At 34.4% G+C, this 21,932-nt stretch overlaps 1 protein-coding gene across 1 annotated transcript in view; it reads right to left on the bottom strand.

Moving 5' to 3' along the window:
• The window catches only part of LOC103260675 (collagen alpha-1(XXIV) chain-like), a gene marked incomplete at its 3' end in the record, with an annotated part of 127,962 nt that overhangs the window by 66,172 nt on the left and 39,858 nt on the right, over positions 1 to 21,932 (bottom strand). The window contains exons 5-7 of the mRNA XM_008058323.2: positions 21,658 to 21,711; positions 6,102 to 6,155; positions 2,769 to 2,822 (exon numbers count right to left, since the gene is read on the bottom strand). Of these exons, the coding sequence (XP_008056514.1) occupies positions 2,769 to 2,822; positions 6,102 to 6,155; positions 21,658 to 21,711 (162 nt within the window). The remainder of the gene's footprint in view (positions 1 to 2,768; positions 2,823 to 6,101; positions 6,156 to 21,657; positions 21,712 to 21,932) is intronic.

Genomic DNA, 21,932 nt, shown 5'->3' with positions numbered 1-21,932 from the left:
AGTCATAACTCTCAAAATAGCCCTGAGCAATTGTTTTAATCTCTTCGGGCTTATCTTATTTTTCTCACTGAAAAAATGAATAACTTCAATTCTCATCTTGATCTTAAGGATTCATTTTGCACTTTGCAGGATAATTGCTAGGATGAAGGAACAGGAGTCCCTAGATTACAGCTAATATGTGCCATTATTCTAGGTTCTGCTAACAGGGATCCTATTTACAGACAGTAATCTATGGGTGACTTAAGTGGTCCAAAAAATGAACCAAATAAGTTAATTCAATAAAAACAACTCATAATTTACCAGAACATCCTACCTAACAATCAGTCTTGCTTTTCTCCTTCCATACAGACCACAAGAACAGTATATCAAGCTCATTTTGAATATATATATACTATATAACCATTAAAGTAAAACATACATTCAGAGTATGATAGAAACTTGTCCCAAGTCTGCTAGGTAGAGAATTAGTTTGGGTTTGGACTGAGTTCCTAATGTCCTTTTCCTAGCAATAATTGTTTTTCAAAAATCTGTAAATAGTTTCCATTAATAGATACACTCTGAAAGAGGAAGAACATTCTCAGAAATACTACAAAATTGTCGAAAATATTTCAACACTGTTCTGCACTACTGTCAAACTATAATAAACTAGGGACGCTTTGTTTGTCATAAAGTAATTCAGTTTCTAAATACTTTCAACTAAAACTTTTCTAGAGAAAATTCAGCAACAGCTGCTAATTGGCAATATATCAAGAACCCAGAATTATATACGGTATATTTCTATTAGCTAACAATAAAAGCCAGATTTAAAATGTTTAAACAATTATATAAGAAAAAAAGAAATCTGTGAAAGACATTCAACTCATGGCCCAGTTTGTTTAAAATAATGCTGTTATTTCACTTTACTATACTTGCACAGACCAAAAAGAATATATTCCTCTAAATATTTTTAAATATTTAAAAGCCATATGACATCTACACAGGTCTCTGAAAGTTAACATCTTTTGCTTTAAGTAAGTACAACTTCAAAGTTAAAATGATAATTTGTACTAACTGTTAAAATAAAAGTCTTTTTTCTTCTGTTTATAAGTAACATTTTTTCCCATTGAGATTGCATGTTATTCACTCTTCTACACAAAAACTGCTCAGTATTTACCTAGTGTTTCCCTTTCTGGATTGCTAATTTCATGAACCAAATAGAAAGTAATGACTAGTTTATTCTTTTCCTACATACAGTGTCACTGTGTAGATGTAATAAATGTATATTTAATCAAATAATGTCAGATAAAGTAATTGAGATCATATCCATATTAAAAGATCTACTTTGATGCTATACATACATTAGTTTCCTAAGAGATACATGAGTAGTCATGTACTACTCAGTAGTAGCATTAAACAGATTAATGACAGTTGATAACTGTTATCACTGCAGTTTCAGGTTGCCAACCACCTCAAAGGATTTCTAAGGTATTAAGGGCTCCAAAATATTGTAAAACCAACAACCTCAAAGGATTTATAAGATCCTAACTACTGTCTAGGTTGAAGGCTAGTCTGAAGAACATAAAAATAATGGTGTGATCATTGGAGAGAAAACAGTCTAAGTATTTCATCATTTTACAATTTAGCGCTTTAAAAGGGGTTATGAAAAAAGCAGAAGAGGTCAGGATTCCTTCCAAAACCAGATAAATAGCTGATGGTTAATATTTATTAAGGGCTGGCTATCTGTCTGACACTGTCTGTGTGGCATGAATTCTCTCATTCCATCTTCCTCAAAACTACCTATGAAGTGCATCAGGAATTTCCAGCTGTACAAATGAGGTAACTGAAGCTTAGATAGGTTAAGCAACCTGGCTAAGGCTGATGAAACCTAGAAAATGGCAGATGGAATTTGAACCTAGCAACCAGAGTCTCAACCACTTGCAAACTATGTTTCCCAAGAAGAAAGGAGTATTACATACTAAGACATCAACACAGCTCATTATTATATATGTATTTACATGTATTATTTATGTATTAAAATAAACAAATTAACTCAAATATTGTCTTAAAATATTTTGGAGCTCCTAATACCTTAAAAATAAATTTTGTGTCTTCCTCACTCCATGAAGAAAATCAATAACTTAAGTGTTTGGGAAAAAACCACACTAAATAGACAGAGAAGAATTTGTGTTTGTGTTAATCCAGGAAACTGCACAACATATTTTATTTTAAGGCAGCTGTTTTAGTATTCCTTTCTTTCTACCATAGAAAAGGCCTAGTCATATGCATACTGCTACCGTTTTTTACTAATTCTCCCCAATCTTCACTCCTATAGTACTTTCAAGTCTCACATGTGTATTTACATCATGACAGAGATTATTATTTCCAAATAAAATGAGAATCCCTTCAAAAATCCAAGAGGAATACCTGTAAGCAGGTAAACCTCACTTCGGACCTATAAAAGTTATAAAGTAACTTCAGGATCTCAGAAATAGGTCATTAATATAACTTAAAAAGAGAAAGCCTCAATATTCTATCCGTGACTTTGACTTTCTCTTGCATGTGAATTTTGTGCCTAACATTCACTGAAGGTTCTTCTTTAATTTTTCGCAAGATCCTGCCTTTCGTGGGCACCATGTTCATGAATTAGGACAGCATCCTACTTTCCTTTTGCTGAGAAAAGAAATTTAAGTCATTGGGTTTGGGCTCAACTTCAAAATGAGATCACAGGAGTTGAAAACATCCAAGATCCACATGACATCCAATTACGTCAAAGTAAAACTACGTCTTACCTTATCACCTTGCAGACCACGGGGGCCCATGATTCCCGAAAGGCCTTGATCACCCTATAAACAAAACACAGAAATTTAATGTCATGAAAGAGAACTGAATATTAGGGTTCTCTTGAAAATCAGATCGCCCCCCAATCTTGGATGTCAAGCTCTTACTACATTCATTTCCAAGTATCCCAAACTTTGAGTCCTTTTCTGAGATTCCCAGCCCTTCTCTCTTCCAGTGCTTCATACCTGGACTACATTTTTCCCACCTCCATACTTTTGCTTCTTTTTCTCTGACGTTCTTTCGTCTAGGAACACACTTACTACCAAACTTCTTGTCAGTGTTTTAAAAATCTAAAGTAGCTTCCTTAAGCATTCTACGAGTGCTCTATGAGGCAGACCTGGAGGAGTCAGCCCTGCCCTTTTCCACGAAGACCTGGGGCCTCCTGGGAGTCCCAGACCGAATCTCGAGGGCAGTAGGTAGACCGGCCGAAATCACGTGAGGGACATGAAAAGGGGCATATCCGCTTCCGGGGCTGCGCTGGTATCCGCTCCGGCCACGTATGCTCTTTGGTCCCTTCGCCTCCCCCCGCCCTCCCCTTCCTAATTTCAGAGAAAATTTGTTGAGAATTCCATGGCGACGTGTTTGGCTCAAACAGGCTAGAGTTTACCGAATAGGGAAGTCGTCCCTCCACCTTCTTGAGCACCTGTGAGCCCATCTTGGGGAAGGAAGAAGAAAGTATCCCAGTGAGGGGGAAGGAATGCCTGTGGCAGGTAGAAGTGACAAGGTGGACGCAGAGGACGCTGTGTGATTTGACAAGGAAAAAAATATGTCAAAAGAGGTGGGAGGACGCGGAGATGGAAACAGGGATCATTTTGAGCCAGTTGATTCAAGGTACACTTCTTCTTTACCTCCTTTTTTCTTCCTCTTCCATGAAAAACAAATGTTGTTTAACATCATCCAATTAAGCACTCGAAAGAGAAAAGAACATTTCTGATTATTAACGGTGAAGTGCCTTGCCCTGCGTTCTAATAATATTCTTTGTAATGCTTCGGAAGGTTTTCTTGAGATAGCTTCCATTTATGATGGAATGACTGGTGTATACAGGTTTGTTGGTTTGTTTGTTTAACGTTTATTACTCTGATAGAAAAGGAAACTGCACTAGGAATGAGGAAACTCGAGTCTGGTCCCTTTCCACTAACTTCGTTCCTGGACAAATCACTTGTCTTCAAAGTTCCTCTATCTGAAAAATGAAGAAGAGGAGGAGCAGGAGGATGATGATGTCTCCCTTGTCTTATGAGAACAGAAAAAAATCACACCATTTAAAAACGATCGATGCGTGCCTTTGAAGTCCCAAAAAGGGCTTTAAAACCTACAGTCTACTATAGATGTTACTTGATGGCGGAGAACTAGCGCTTGCGTTTATTTTATTGTTTCATAATTAACCGTATGTTCATTGTAAAAAAAAAAAAAAAAGGCTAGTTAAAATTGTTTTCCAATCCTCATCTACTTCCACAAATGTAATGTTTGTATTTTACTTCTATTCAGGTTTGATGTATACAACTAATCTATTTCCTAAGTATATTTAAATACAATTTAATGTAAATACAATTTTTAAGAGATTATTTTTAAATTTTGCTATTTTAGGAATACATCTTCAAATTTTAAAAGTTAGATTTCACTCAAAGTTCAATAACATGCTATTAAATTTTATGTCTTACTACATTTCTCTTATATAATATTAACCACAGTTAAGATACGAACAGCTCAAAAAAGTAAAAAAATACATACATATTTCCAAGTCTCAACTCCCATATTGAACCACCCTATCTTTTGTACAGAGAAGCCACAAGCAAAGATAAAACCAAGCATTTGATATAAATGGAAATGTTTAATCTGGGGATTTTATTTAAAGCAGTTGCCATAACAGAGTAGGCCTCTAATTTATACATTTTAATTAAGAAATTAAATGTACTATATTTAGATATTTTTAAAGACTGCATTTACATTTCTCAGATTGCAGAATTTTTTCCTTGCAATAACAAAGAGACTAGTGAAAATATTGTGTTTCTAGTAATAAGCTTCCATTCCCTAAATTATTTAGATTCAGTGAACTCAGTTGTCAGAGTAATAAAATTCCTAAAATGCTAGATTTAAAAAAAATTAGCAAGTAACCCCAAAATATGTAAAACTATTCTATATCAATAAAAAATTTGAAAACTTTTTGAGGATTTACTTGTTAAGTCTGATACTGGTAGAGTTCATTATTATGATGTGATTTTTTTTTTTTAAGTTTACAAGAGTTTCTGTAAACCAATAAAAAGATCGGATTTCAACCTAGGAACCACCAAAATTGTTCAAACATTTTTAAAGTTTGCGAATATATACAGCATAAAATATTCTATAATTGTATCATATTTATAAAGTGCTTGTCTAAACAGATTTCCCAGATGTCCTTCTAAAGGCTCTGTTTGTATTTATCCTCACTGGAAAACAGGACCTTCCTCCCAATAAAGATTGTGTTGCTATCTTTACTTTAAAAACAGTGTTTGTACCTAACATGTGTACGTTTGTATTGAGAACATTATGATGAAATGAAAGCATACTGGACTAAGAGTATTAACTCTGCCCACTTACTATCCATATAAGTCATTTAAAATCTATCAATTCTGTTTTTTCAACCAGAAAACAAAATAATGATGACTACTTCTCTCATAGAGAGTTACTGTAATACCTAAACAAAAGTATAAGAACTATCCTAAAAAGATATGGAACTATCCTAAAAAGATATGAAATGGTATTGAAATGTATATGTTATTGTGTTATGTATATATGTGTATATATATGCTATGTACATTAACAGCAAAATCTCTGCAGTTAGGACCACATCTTGTTCTAAATTTTTTTTTTTTTTTTTTGAGTTGGAGTCTCACTCTTGTTGCCCAGGCTGGAGTGTAGTGGCATGCTCACGGCCACTGCAGCCTCGACCGGCGGAGCTCAGGCCATCCTTCCACCTCAGCCTTCCTAGTAGCTGGAACTACAGACACATGCTATCACACCTGGCTATTGTTCTAAATTTTTACCCTATCTACCTTTAACTGGCAAGTAGCACAATGGCTGGCCACAGCAGACACTCAGTAAAGTTAATGTTAAGCTTTAAATCAGTAAGTTAAATTGATGGTATAATTTCCTTAGTTCTTCAAATATTTCTTCCTTTATTAAAATCCAGTAGTTCTCTGTTGCCTTCTCTGTCTGATACAGTAAACTTTATATTTTAAAAAGATAAAAATCTGTTGTAAATGTGTCAAATATATTACCGTGATTTTATTTCATAGACAAATAATTACCTTTTCTCCAGAAATAGCTTGATCTGAGGAAAATCCTGGATCTCCTTTAGGACCCTAGATAAAATAGTTATAAAACATTTGGTGAAGCATAAATTACATGTAATATATCACATATCTTCAAGTATGTATCATCAGATGCTATATGCATTATATGGTATTAAATAAAATTATTTCAAATGGAGATAGGCATGGGTTATTTACTTTTTAAATGTATCTTTTTATTAGCCTCTAATTGTCAAATATCTTGAATTTTCAATATTCTTTTTATTCTGTTATAGAAATAGATGCTTTCCATAGTCTGAGAATCTTCATCTTTCACATTTCAAAAGAAATATGACATTAGGTTTCAGCTGAAGTTTTTTGGTGCAGTATTAAAATAATCTTTCTTGTGAAGCGTAGTAGCGAAGTAACTTTTTTTTCAAACTGTCACATACAACACGGGGTCACAATGGAGATTCTTTATCATTCAAATTCTGATTTCATTATCATTGTCAGCTAAGAATAAATCATTATTCAATCCTAGATCTAATTACTATTTTCACTCTTTGGGAAGTAGGGAAATATGATATCTTCTTTCACATATTCAGGTATGCTTTTTAAAGCCCTAAAGATGACTGAGAAAGAAGAAATGGCAAAAGAAATGTCTTGTATGAGGGGGGACCCCCAAAAATGAAATTTATGTATGAAAAATTATGTATTCATTCTTACATGTTTAACTGGTTTTTGAACTGGCCCATTTTTATGGTTTTTAGTGCTTCTGGCATTTTTTGTTTCAACTCTTCCACCTCATTGGCAAAATGTTTCTTTTCAAGGATGTTTTTCATTCAGGAAACAAAAAAGAAGTTGCTCATGGTGAGATCAGATGAATAGGGAGGCTGGGACATGGGGGTCATGACATTTTTGCTCAAAAACTGCTGAACGCTCAGTGCAGAGTGGGCAAGTGTGCTCATAAATCAGCCATCATGAAATGGGTAAACTGGTTGAAAGAATCTCCAAAAAAAATTCACTGAAGTCAAATGCAGTCTTTTGCAACAATGCTAGCTGGTACACTGATGCTGATGGATTCGTAGAACACTTATCTAGCAGGGGAAGCCTGTACTAAAGGAGCTCACCCTCCAAAAAATAATACAGATTTTTTTTTTGGGGGGTGATCCCTCCTCATATGTTCCTTAGTAAGTATTTTCTTATCTTTCTATCTTTCTTTTTGTTTTTTTCAGAGACTAGGGTCTCACTATGTTGCTGAGGAAGATCTCAAAGTCCTGGCCTCAAGTGATTCTCCTACCTCAGCCTCCCAAAGTGCTGAGATTACAGACATGAGTTACCACACCTGGCAGTATTTTCATTTTGTAAATTAGAAATGAGTCCTCACTGGCAAAGAGTCCTGTGTTCTATAGTCAAAGACAACTTTTAAGGAAAAGATTGTCTTCTGACCTCCTCCCTACCACAGCCATCACCTCTACCACTTAAGCTTAATTTTAGATCATTGGTTACAAAATTATGGGACTTAAGAAATAGCTTTGGTGATATCTTAATATTTAAGAATCCAACACTTAATTTTTTTAAAAAAGGTAATATATTTAGAATTTATGAGATATTAGAACTTAGCTAGTAAATCATTGGCAATGAGGTCTAGACAGGTTAATTGATTGCTTAAGATTGCTTAGAAAAGTACTGAAAACTAGGTCAAATTTCTTTCTTATATCATAATGCCTATTAAACAAAATCTTATTGGTTCTAAGATATTTTTGTTTTTATTTTAAAAGCTAGCTAATTGCTTCAAGGTAAAGGTTTAAAAAGAATTGTAAAAGAATTTAAGAAATGATAGCCCTTGAAAAGTTTAAATGTAATAAGATCTTTTGTAGTCAATGTTTTTACCTTATAAAAATCACAATAAAAATTCTTACTTTTAATTCCTATTTGAATTTTCTATTATCAGTTTTCCTAATATCATCAAATAATTTAACATTTAATCTTCCATTAAAAAATTGAGTGGGCAAAAATAATTCATTAAGCAATAAAATTAGATTTAAAAAGGAGACTCCTTATTCATACATTTTATAGATCTGGGCAACACATTTGACCATATATGTCAAATCTCCGTTCTTCTACACAAATGATTCAGTGAATTTATCAACTTATGGTCTAGAATTAGAATGTCAAGTCAGCATAAAGGAAATACTCTTAACCAGGCTATTTATGGACTGATCCTTCCTAACACAAAATGTGTGAAGCAGAGATTACTGAGTATGCCACATTTACCTAAAATGTCAAGGAAGTAGGGCATACTTATCTGTATCAAAGGAGAAAACTCCAAAATGTCTTACTTTCTCCCTTATTTTATATCAATTCCTTGACTCCTAATACACATTTAGTCTTATTTGACTGTTTTTTCAAAGTTCCTTTGGAATTAAATATAATATTTATAAATTCACTAATTTATCATAATTGACTTTGTATCTTAATACTGTCTTTTACACACTTCTACACGACTTTTTGTCAACGAAGCTATATACAAGGAGGACCCAAAACAATGGAATTTAGTATTCAAAATTATATATTTATTCTTACATGTTTAAACTTCAGTCACCTTCAAAGTATTCTCCATTTGATGCAATACACCTATCAAGATGCTTTTTCCACTGCTCAAAACAGTTTTTGAACTCATCAATTTTGATGTCTTTAAGTGCTTCTGCCATTTTTTATTTCACTTTTCTACTTCATCAGCAAAATGTTTCCCTCTGTGGACTTTTTTCATCAGAAAAACAGAAAAATGTTTCTTGGGGCAAGATAATTAATAGGCTAATATGGAGAGTGAGGCATGAGGTCATGCTATTTTTTTTTTTTTAATCAAGAACTGCTGAACACCGTGGGCAGGTACATTGTCATGGTTGAAGAACCAGTCAACTGTTTGACACGACTCAGGATGTGTCTTCTGCAAATTGTGATGTTACCTCCTCAAAACTTCCAGATAAAAACTTTGGTTGACTATTTGATGTGGAGGAACAAATTCTGAGTGTATTTCAAAGAGCTTCCCCTTCAAAAGATAATTCCAGTATTTGGGGGTCCCTCCTTGTATCTTTTGCATATAAGCAAGGGGAAAAGGAAATTGACTATACTTTGTTACTCAAAGTCCTACCTCTTCCACTGATACAAAGAATCTAAAATCTGCCTTATCAGAGTAAGTCTTTTAGATGGTTATTAAATCTCTATCTAGAGAGGTAAACTCCCTAAGATACTAGACCCATTAACATGTTATAACAGATTTGTCTGATTAGATCAATATAATTGAAAGAGCATTGGGATTTGGAGTGAAGAGATTGACAAAGTCATTTAATCTCTGAATTTGAGACTTCTACTCTGTGAAATGGGAATAATAATAATACTTACCTAGATTAGTTCACAGGATTTAGGACTAAATTCTATATAGATTATAAATGTGTTAGCAGTCAGTATTAATAAGACTAAAGACAATCATTAGTATTAAAATCACTTTTACAATTGCTGCCATGCTGAGAAGCAGAGAACACAACTTTTAAGTGAATTACTGAGGAAGCAGCAAAACTTTAATGGAAAATAATTTAGAATTTAAAATTTCAGAGTATGGGGCAACCTCTTTCAGGTCCCCTTTCACTGTGGGAGCTTTTCTGTCTTCTTAATACATTCTGCTTTAAAAAAAAATTCAGAGTACAAATAAGCTAAGCTGGGAGAATACTACAAACGAAATACTAAATGACATGACCTTGAGGTAATGTCAGCTGGATATTCTTGACTTTGACATTACTAATAAATACACAAGTGCCATAATCTGAATTACACTCTCTAACCAACACTTCCTATCTTTTTAACTCACTCTGTAGTTCCCAACAACATTAACAATTACTTGATCCCTGGAACTGCTAATATGTGGAACCCACCATATTTTCACTGTCTCATCTCCCTTGTGGTCTCACTTTCTTCCTTAGCTAACCTAAATACAAGGATCATATTATAATTACTCCCCTGCATGAATACATACGACCTAAATACAAGGGCCTGACATTATAATCACTCCCTTGCATAAACCACCCCAATGCCCCTTTCTCTTTTTGTTTTATAAGGTTGCCTGAAATTCATAAATCTAAACTCTATTCTGCCCTGCCTAGCAATTGAATGTGACCAAGAGAATACAATCATACTGACAAATCTCACTTAAAATTAATGACTTCGTTCACTGATTTTTTGGTGTCTAATAATTTCCTTAGTTAATTCACTTTCTCATATTACATGTGATTACTTCATCACTCCTCCCGCTTTACTCTTTACCCCATTTTGCTTTCAATTTTCATAAGCTTTCACAACCAAATCTACTAATACACATAAATTTGTTCTAAAATGGTCTCTCTTTATTCATTAAACAACCAAATCCACCATTCTCTCTCACCAAATAATCATTAGTATATTGTCATTTTGCATTATTTTAATTTTTACTTCTCTCCAGGATAATTTCAGTCACCAAGTAAACATACCATAAGTTCTCTTATCTTAAAACAGTTTTCCTTTATTGTTGTCCACATCTCCCTTTTCTGCACCATTACGCTGGTCCCTTTTAGAGCAAAACCCCTAGACATTGTTTCTGTTAACCAGGAAACTTTCTCTCCTTCCATTCTTTCTTGGACCTACTTCATGCAAGCTTTTGTACTTACTACTATCCTACTCACTGGTCATTCCTTCTCAGTCTCTTATGCTAGTTCCTCTTCTTAATCTTCTAAACTCTGGAGTCCTCCAAAATTTAGTCTTTGAATACTTTTTTTTTTATCTGCATTCATCCCTAGGTGATCTCATTGGTTTTAAAGCTTTGAATTCCATATATACACTGATGACTCTAAAATGTGTCTTTTTAACTATGAAATCTCCCCTGAACTCCAGGTTCATATCCTTTATTGTATCTCCAGTTGGGTGTCAAATAGTCATCTTATTGTAGTTCTAACTTCTCAGGAAACTGAGGTGGGAAGATTACTTGAGCCCAGGAGTTTCAGACTTCAGTGAAACGTGATGGTGCCACTGCATTCCAGTCTGGGTGACAGAGTGAAACTGTCTCAAAAAAATTAAAAAAATAAATTGTCATCTCAAGTTGAATATGTCCAAGAAGGAACTCTTGAGAGTTCTGATTTACACAGAGTAGCATGTGTGGAATTAACTCTCCCATAGATAATAATTACAAAGTCAGGACAAGCTTCATAAGCAATTATTTGAGACACAGGTCAGTAATCAAAAACAGGATACACTGGAATGGATTCAACTCTTGAAAGAAGAGAACCATACTTGATGTAATACATATTTATACAACTTTTCTCCTGAGTATACTCCGCAGTCTGCATGGAGTGGCTAGAATTGAAGCAAAAAACAATAGACCTTTTGGTTAGTGGTGTCACAGATCAGAGTATGGTGCTGTCAGAATGACTGTAAATTGGAGGAGAAAATTCTAAGAAAGAAAAAAGGGAGCTTCCCCCAAAACTTGAATATAGTCTCTCATAAATTCTTGTCTTACTCTAATGTGCTTGTGTAAGGGAGACTCCAAAGAGCTAAGCAGAAAGCAACTGAAAATCTGAAAAAAATTGAACATAAATATCAGTTGCTGGTCAATAAGGAAACACTTTGGGGTTTCAGCTACATCCTTCTAGAAAAATATTGTAAATATCTTGGTAAGCACCTTCCTATTGACATTCAGGAAGGACTAAACTTTAGAAGTAAATACTAGATCCTGGGGCTAATGGACTCACACTAAGCAAAATGAAAACAGATCCATCCTAAAACAAGTTACCAAACCTTTACAAGTTTAAGGTAATGTGCCAGTTGTTTAACTACCTACAGAACAAAAATCAACAGTCTTCAAAGGGCTTCAAAGGAAATAACAAAATCTAATGTCTTTTCAACATGTCATCCACAATATTCAGTGTATAATCAAAATCTTCTAGACATACAAAAAAAAGGTGGGAAGCCTGACCTGAGGTTAAAAAAAAAAGTGGTCAATACAAATATCTCTCAAAAGGACCCAGATCTTTAAATTAGCAGTTGAAGATTTTTAAATTAACTATCATAAACATGTTTAAGAACTTAAAAAGATGATCATTATGAGTGAGTGGACAAAAGTCAGCAAATAAAACTATATCAAAAAACACAATTGGATTCCAGAACTGAGAGTACAATATCTGAAATGAAAAATTAACTTGATGAGATTAACAGCACATTAGAAAAGACAGAAGAAAGGGGCAGTAAACTTGACAGATCCATAAATGTTTCCTAATCTAATGAAGAGAGAAAAAAAATGACAAAAATTAATATAATTTCAGTGGCTTTAATTAGAGTCCCAAAAGGATTCAGGAGAGAAAGAATGGACAGAAAGATTATTTGTAGAAATAATGGTCAAAAATCTCCTAAGCTGGAAAACAACTTATAGATCCAAGATATTCTATGAACCATAAACAAATATCTAAAGGAAATCACCCCTGCATACCTCATAGTCAAACTGCTGAAAGTCAAAGACAAATAGAAGATTCTCAAAAAAGCCAGTGAAAAAGGACATTACATTCAGGAGAATAACAAGGTGAATGATGGGTAACTTCTCATCAGAAACAGTGTAAGCCAAAAAATGAACAATGGATATTTTTAAAGTGCTAAAAGTAAAACCCTCTCAACCCAAATCTTGTAATCTATAAAAATATCTTTCAAAGAATGTATACAATGAAATAAATTTCAGGTAAACAAAATCCATGAGAATTCATCACATGCAGAACTTCACTACAAATGTAGAAGGAACTTCTAAAGGGAAGTAGTACCAGATGGAAACCCAGAAATATAGGAAGGAATAAAGAGCACTGGAAATGAAAATGGATGAGGACATATGAATGATTTCATCGCTTTTGTTTCTCTTAATTTACTTAAAAGATTGATTGTGTAATGCAAAAAACATTCATTATACTGTGGAATTTATAATAATAGAGATGTAGAATAAATGGCAACAAAGCAAAACAGATGGAGGTAGTAGGTAAATATAATTACAATGTCAAGATGTCCTTATTTTTTATATGAAGTGCTACTATGTTAACTCTAGATAAACTAGAATTAGTTAAGGATACATATTTAATTGTAATCCCTAGAGCAGATAGGTAGGTAGGTAGGTAGATAGATAGAACTGAAATGCCAATAGAGAAATTAGGTAAAATACCAAAGAATATTTTATTAATACAAAAGAAGGAAGAAAGGGGGGAAGAGAATAACAAAGAATAGATTGGATAAACTGAAAATAAATAGCAACATAGTAGGACAAGACCCAGTCATGCCAATAATTACACAAATGTAAATGGACTTAACACTCCAGTGAAAAGTCAGAGATTATCAGAATGAATAAAAAAGTAAAATCCAACTACACACTGTCTACAAGAGATGCACTTTAAATAAAAAACACAGACAGGTGAAGGAATGTAAAAATATCTACCAGGAAAACAACAAACATAAGACTGATGTGGCTCTGTTACTATCAGACAAACTAGACTTCAAGAAGAAGAGAATTGCCAGAGGTGAAGAGAGACATTTGATAATGATAAGTATCAGTTCATCAGGAAGACATAACAATCTTTAAACATTCATGCAGAGCACAGAGCTGCAAGATACATGAAGTAAATACTGACAGAACTAAAAGAGAAATAGACAAATTCTAAATCCTAATTAAATATTTTACACACCTCCCTCAGTAATTAATGGAATAGTTAGACCAAAAAAAAAAAAAAAAGATGAGAAAATTTTAACACCATCACCCACCACTATAATGTAATTGACATTTATAGAAAGGAAATTACAGCCAACAACTGCAAATTACATAATCTTCTGAAGTACAGATGGAATGTTTACCAAGATAGATCAAGTATTGGGTCATAAAATGCCTCAATACATTATTTTTTTTAAAAAAGAATTCTTCCAGTATGTGCTCTCTGACCAAAATGGTACCAAGTTAAAAACCAATAATAAACAAAACAACATAACTTCTAAATAACCCATGGGTCAAAGAAGAAAGCATCCATTTCTATCTGAATGATAATGAAGATGCAAATATCAAACTTTGCGGGATGCAGTTAAATAAGTTCTTAGAGAGACCTTTATAGATTTAAATGCTTATATTAGAAGAGAAGAAAGGTAGGTTTGAAAAATAATGGCTTAGCTTTTAAGCAACTAAAAAATGAAGAACACATTAAAAATAGAATAAGTAGGAGAAAGGAAATACAGAAGTGAAATCAATGAAATATTAAATAGTCCTTAGAGAAAATTAACAAAGTCAAATGCCGGTTCTTTAAAAAGGTTAATGAAAGTGAATTCTTGATTTTCTCTCGGAAAAAGCAAAACAAAACATACAAACAAAACCTGAAAATATGTTCCTCCTCATTCAGCAGATGGCAGCTTTCATAATACCAGCTGTTCAACTTCTCCAGCTGTAGAATTATCTTTGATTATTCTCTTTCACACTATGCTGGGGGTGCCAAATATGTATACACATTTTAAGAGATGCTATCTATGTATTACTTTTCAAAGTTGAATTGAATTACAGTAGTAATGTGTAGTATCACATTTGCTCAAAAGATGGCATTAATCAAATGAATGCTAGCATCGCCATGTGACAGGCAGGACAGTCAAAGAAAATGGTGGAAGCATGGTTGCCATTCGAGGAGCACAAGACTATTTTGAGATGATATATGAAATTCAAGGACAATGGATAGGATGAAGAGGTGTGGTTGAGTTTCCCCCACATTCTCTTGACCTAACACTCCTTGACTTCTACCTGTTGGGGATCTTAGAGGGTGTTGTATACCACAGAAAACTTACACTGGCAGTAAGTTGGGAAGAAACTGAAATGGCATGTTCAGCAATACAAGTGGACACTTTGGTCAGTGTTGCTCAAGCAGTAGTTCACCATAATCAGAAGTGTCTGGACACTTATCATAACCCCTTTGAGTACCTCCTGTAATTGCAGTAGTCAAACGTGACTTGTATTCAACTTCTGTTATTGGCATATATCAAGTATTACAATTTTAATACAGTTTTTTTCCTTTCTTAAAATGTGTGTAGGCCAGGCTCGGTGCCTTAGCCTGTAATCCCAGCACTTGGGGAGGTTGACGCAAGTGGATTGTCTGAGCCCACTGGCTCAAGACCAACCTAGACAACTTGGCAAGACCTCATCTCTACAATAAAATAAAAAATAAAAAATTAGCTGGGTGTGGTAGCATGAGCCTGTAGTTCTGGCTACTTGGAAGGCTGAGGCTGAAGGATTGCCAGAGCCCAGCAGGTCAATGCTGGTGTAGTTGTGAGTGTGCCACTACATTCCAGCCTGGGCGACAGAGTGAGACTCCAACTCAAAAAAAAAAAAGTGTATACTTTTTTTTGGCACCCTCTGTGTATGTAATCCATCAGCAAATCATGTTGACTGTAACTCAAAACAGATGTAGATTTTGACCACTTCTCACCACCTCCATTGGTCATTCATGCCATCATCAACAATGACACGGACTAGGGTAGACCACTGGAGTAGACTCCAAACTGGAGTCCCTATTTTCACCCATCTTCTATCCCAATCTATTCTCCACATGACAGTCAGAATTAACCCTACAGTGTAAATTGAATGATGTCATTTATCTGCTTAGAACACTTTAATGACTATCCAACACAGAATAAAATCCAATCAAATTCCTTACCAACAAGGTCCTACATAATTGGCTCCTACTGCTTCTTTGATCATACTCCTACCACTTACCTCACTCAGCTACTCCTTAAAGATTATCTCAAGGTTTTAGATTTACTGAATTGTTTTTCAATCTTGTCTTCACAAGAATTTTTTTTTAAAACGGACTTTTTAAATTCTAGCATCCTCTATATTTACTAGCTTTTTCTACAAAGAGAAACCTCCCTTTATCAAATATTTGGTTATCCTAAGGCTTAATTCTATAAAGAAGGCAAGGACATTTTTAAATAAGGTCTTGATTATTTTATTTTTCTTCTATTTACTGTTTTTCAAAATAATGATATGGTATAATACAAATATAGATTTGTTTTTGTCCCCAGTTCATGGCACAGAGCTCCTAAATCACTTGGAATTTCCTGAGTAATAGGGGGTGTTTTGTTAATCATAACAAGCCCCTTTTGACCACACCTGAGTTTATGCTAATACAATGACGCAGGTTGGGGCCCCTAAATAGTTTTCAGGCTGTGATCTAGTCACCAGAAAGATAAACAAGTTATTAGAGGGTAGGAACTTTCAGCCCTACTTCCCCCTTCCCCTACTGCTGGGGGCTGGGAGGGGGGTGAGGGGAAGTGCTGGAAATTGGGTTATAAAAACTCTTGAACAAGATTTGAAGAACTTGGGTTTGGTGAACACATGGAGATGCTGGAAAGGTGGCTCTATACCCGTCACCCTCAATACTTTGCCTTATGTCTCTCTTTCATTTGACTGCTCCTGAGTTGTATCCTTTATCATAAACTGGTAAGGGTAAGTAAAGTGTTTTCCTGAGTTCTGTGAGCTGCACCAGTGAAATACTGAATCTGGGAGAGTGGGTCATGGGAACTCCTGAGTTTGTTGTTTTCCCAGGCAGAAGTGTAGGTGGTCTGGGCATCTCATTTTTTTTTTTTTTTTTTTTGAGTTGGAGTCTCACTCTGTCGCCCAGACTAGAGTGCAGTGGCCGCTCCCGGCCACCACAGCCTCGACCTGCTGGGCTCCGGCGATCCTTCCGCCTCAGCCTTCCGAGTAGCCAGAATTACAGGCATGCACTACCACGCCCGGCTGATTTTTTGATTTATTGTAGAGATGAGGTCTCGCTGCCCAGGAGGGTCTTGAACCCGGGGCTCAGGCAATCCACTCATCTCAGCCTCCCAAAGGCGCGGGATTACAGGCTGAGCCACCGAAACCGGCTTGGGCATCTCATTTTTAGCTGGTGTCTGAAATGTAGATAGTCTTGTGAGACTTAGACCTAAAGTCTGTGACATCTGCTGCTAACTCTGGGTAGTTGGTGTCAGAATTGAATTGAATGATCTGAGAATTCAATTACATCATCTAAAGGTGATCAGTGAGAGTTTGTATTTTTTTTTTCATCTTTATAACTCGTGAGTTTAGAGATATTTGATATGATTGAATCCCCTGCAGTTATTCTTAATGATGCTCAAATTACACCAATCTCTGGCTATTCAAGTTTGCACTTGAATCCTTTTGACATGACACCTCCATGATAACCAGGAGGAAGTATTTTTAGCATACTTAAGTCACATTTTAACTGTGAACTCATAAATACAGAATCAAAGGAAAGGATCATATTATCTTGCCCAGTCCCTTCCAAGGAGGTCCCTACGCTGTCTGGAAGAAGAGGAGCACCTCAGTCTGGCATTTTACCATTCTTTACACTAATAATGGAATCTGATGCAGTAAAAAATTCTTAGAGTAGGTCAGCATGTATAGTTAATACATTTATTTAATCCCCATGCAAGGAAAAATAGCACTTCTAGTTAAGGGAAATATATAACATAGACATGGAGGCATAGGGTCAAAACTAGGGATAGAATATAGCACCAAGATATTACTCTTTGGTGTTCAATATTTAATATTAATGAGACATTGCTATTGCAGTTTATTAAAGCTAGATGTTTTCATTTAGTTGGATTAAATTAGAAGGAACGATTGACCCTGACTAAAGTAATGTAAACTATGACTCTTTGCAGAGAGGTTTTAAGTTTCCTCTAAGAAGCGTTTTTTGGGAAAGGAATTATCTTGACTACAAACAGATTGCCTGGACTAGAATTGTAAGTACATGGTAACCTGAAGATGTAGACTCTGAGTTTATTTATTACTCATGTTCAAAGATCTACAGCATAATTTAATATGTGTTGAATTACTAGCAATAAAAATTTCTGTCACTCTGCAAATAAAGAAAACTGTAGTTCATTTAATAGATAAATATAATAAATTATGGACCAGATGGCATTTGATGACAAGAAAAAAAATCTTTCTTCCTAGCAAAAAGGAAGTGTGGTTTACTTTCTTGTGATATTTTTACCCCCGAAGGACATTATTTCTACATAAATCACCTGAGTGCACCTAATTATTTCGGCTAATAATAATCTTTCTCAATATAAAATCAGATTAGTTTTACATGCTGAGAAAAAATGCTATATACATTCCCTAAATTTTTGTGTAGCACTTTATTCTTCTATTATCTGACAACTTAACCACATAATTCTTAAGGACTAGAGATCAGTTTACTCTTCACGAAGTTTATATATTATTATTATTATCCACAGAATAAGCTGAAACATTGGAATAGAACTACTTTGTTGCTATTATTAAGTAAATTCAGAAAGTCTTAAGTTAGGTAACCCTACCTCTACTCTTTCTCTTTAATGCTGTACTTTATAAAAGAAAACTTCACTATATTGGAAGAAACAACATTGTGTAAGGAAAAAACTAAGACATATCTAATTTTGATTTCAACATTTCCATTTACAGACTGTTACCTCGATTAAGTGCTTTCTTCTTTGAGTGTTTTCTTCTGTGCAAAGCATAAAGTAATAAAGCCTACTCTCATTATACTCTTGAATGAATATAACTAAATGAGATGCCATACATAAAATAATTGGCAGATATCAGATATAAGAGGATTATAAAATATAAAGCTTGAATGTTCTATTAATCCTAATTACTTAGAAACACATGTTAAATACCTAGAGAAATTGGTTTCATGACATCAAACACTGCGAGCTTTATTTGATACATATGAGACACTGTGGTAATTTTTTAACACCTGTCATAATCTACTATCCTTCACAGATATGTGCAGTCAATTCATGGTCCATTTTGGCTATTTTGGACATAGTTATCAAATTGTTAAATATAAATTAAAGACTGGTGTTCGGGTGTATAAGATTAAGTTTCCAAGAGGTCTAATTGCTTGAGAAATAAAGGTAGATTTTTTAAATTCCTCATGTATGGGTTCATAAAATATCATATAGAATAGTTATAAATGGTCAAAATTAAATCCATACTATGAAATACAATATTAAAGACTTGCGATTAAAATTATCTGTTCTATCCCTGGTGGTCTAGTGGTTAGGATTCAGCACTCTCTCTCAAATGATCTGTTCTAGATCATTTTACCAAGACACATAATATTAAACAATACATAAAAATTCCTGTTTTTAAACATTTTGACACATATTTTTGGGGTACATATGATAATTCGATACATTCATGTAATCAAATCAGGGTAACTAGTATATTCATCACCTTGATGTTTTTAATCTCGGGACAGGGTAATTTTCATTTGATACAAAGCTCTTCATAGTCTCAAGATATTTTCCCCTCAATGTATACACACATTTTAAACAGTCAACAAAACAAAAGAGTTTCTGCCATCTCTATCTTCATCTTTCTTCACCCTATTTTCCATATTTTTTTATTTGTTTTTATGCTGAAATAGCAACATTGCTATCAAGAAAGAAGTCTCTTAATGGAATCAATTTCTTCTCGCCACTTGCAATTAGACTCCTTGGAAACTTAATCTTATACACCTGAACACCAGTATTTAATTTATATTTAACAATTTGATAACTGTGTCCAGAATAGCCAAAATGGACCATGAATTGACTGCACATATTTGTGGAGGATAGTAGATTATGACAGGTGTTTAAAAAAATTACCACAGTGTCTCATATGTATCAAATAAAGCTCATAGTGTTTGATTTTATGAAACCAATTTCTTTAGGTATTTAACATGCATTTCTAAGTTATGCAGTGGCAAGAAGAAATTAATAGTTATGCATTTTAAAAGTCCATGACTATTCACAACAGGCTGGAGTAGAAGAGAAAGAAAAATAAGAGACACCCCAAATCTGTCAGACTCCAAAACCTCTCTTCTTACCCCCATCTCAGTTATATGTTTACTTCTGAGTGTGATCATTAAGAAGTAGAGGGGTAAAACCCTAACAAATTCATGAAATTACTGGCAACCAAGATCCTAATGCTTCTCTAATCTGTTCCCCAACTTCTTTTATCACCCACATGTACCCTTTTTTCTTTCCCTCTTATCTTGATGCAATAGATCGAATATTTTTCCTTCAAAATTTATATGTTAAAGTCTAATCCCCAGTGTGATGGTACTTGGAAATGGGGCCCTTGGAAAGTGATTAGGTCATGAAGGTGGAGCCCTCATGAATGGGATTAATGTCCTTATAAAAGAGATCCAGAGAGCTCCCTCACCACTTTTGCCATGTGAGAAAACAGCAAGAAGACAGCCATCTATAAACCAAGAAATCAGGCCCTCACCAGACACCAAAACCACTAGTACCCTGATCTTGGACTTCCCAGGCTCCAGAACAGTGAGAAATAAATTTCTGTTGTTTATAAACTACCCAGTTGATGGTATTTTGTTGTTGTTGTTATAGCAGCCTGAATGGACTAAGATACTTAATTTCCTTAATTAAATTATTAAAGAACTTATACTTGGTCATTGAAGCAATAAAATGATTTAAAGATATATACTATGGTCTGAATATTTGTGTCCTTCCAAAATATATATGTTGCAATTCCAACCCACAAGGAGATAGTATTAGGAGGTAAAGACTCTGGTGGGTGATTAGGTCATGAGGGAAGAGCCCTCATGATTGGAATTGATTCCCTTATAAGAGAGCTCCCAGAGAGTTACCTAGTGTCTCTTCCACTGTGTGAGAATGCAGTGTGAGGACACAGAAGGCACTGTCTATGAACCAGAAAGCAGGCCCTCAGTAGAATAAAAAATGCTGGTGCTTTGCTTTCTTGGACTTACCAGGCTCCAGATCTGTGAGAAATAAATTTCTGTTTATAAATTACCCAGTCTACCCAGTTTGTGGTATTTATGGTATTTATGTATGGTATTTAGTTCTGAATAAACTAAGAGTATATACATGTATACATGAATGAAATATTTGATGATCTCTCCATTCCCATACATACTTCTTCTCAATTCAACCAGCCTGGTCTGTATTCCTCCATACTTTTTCTATACTCATATTACTATTTATTACACTATTGTGTACCATGCAACTATGTACACTCATACATATATTTTTTTCAAGTTAGTTATTTTCATAAAAACTTGACCATCCTATAAGCATCCTCACGGATTTTTTTTCAAGTGAAAATATTAGAGATGTGTGAAGTAGGGAAATAAGTATTTTATTTCTCGGTGTTTATTTACAAATTAAAATGTTCTTAATTTAAAGTAAATGTCTCAAATCATAATCTGTCTATTTAAACAGTTTCCATATATTTCCATAATATTTTGACAATAAAGATTCTGAAATACCAAGGCAGGCCTGAACCTAACTTGACCACTCAATATATAAATCTAAGTGTGGTGGGTTCTCAGAGGAACCTAGTTCTGTGCCAAGCTAAGACAATTCTCTTGAAGAATCATGCTCTGGAGATGACAGGGATGCTCAATGGCTTAAAAAGTTAAGGACCATCTTTCAAAATGTCAGGAAAATCATATGATACTCATTAGTAATCACGTACCTTTGGACCTGGTAATCCAGGTAACCCAGGACTTCCATGTGGCCCTGGTATGCCCTGCAAACAGTGAAAAAGCCAAATCACTCAGATCAGAAAAAATACAAATAACAGTGTTTATTCTAGTATTAAAATAAGTATTATACGATATAATTGCATTAAAATGGATACCATCTTTTTTTTCGAAGTTCTTTATCTTTTCTGATGGTGGATATTTTAGTCTTGGAAAGGATAGCTACACCAGCTATAGAACAGAACTGTGGTTTCCATCACTTATTTCA

Source organism: Carlito syrichta, unplaced genomic scaffold (genome assembly GCF_000164805.1).
Source record: "Carlito syrichta isolate Samal-C Ts95f unplaced genomic scaffold, Tarsius_syrichta-2.0.1 Scaffold303295, whole genome shotgun sequence".
Lineage (NCBI taxonomy): Eukaryota > Metazoa > Chordata > Mammalia > Primates > Tarsiidae > Carlito > Carlito syrichta.
The sequence above is the reverse complement of the archived record's forward strand: the minus strand, read 5'-3'. Positions and strand labels throughout refer to the sequence as shown.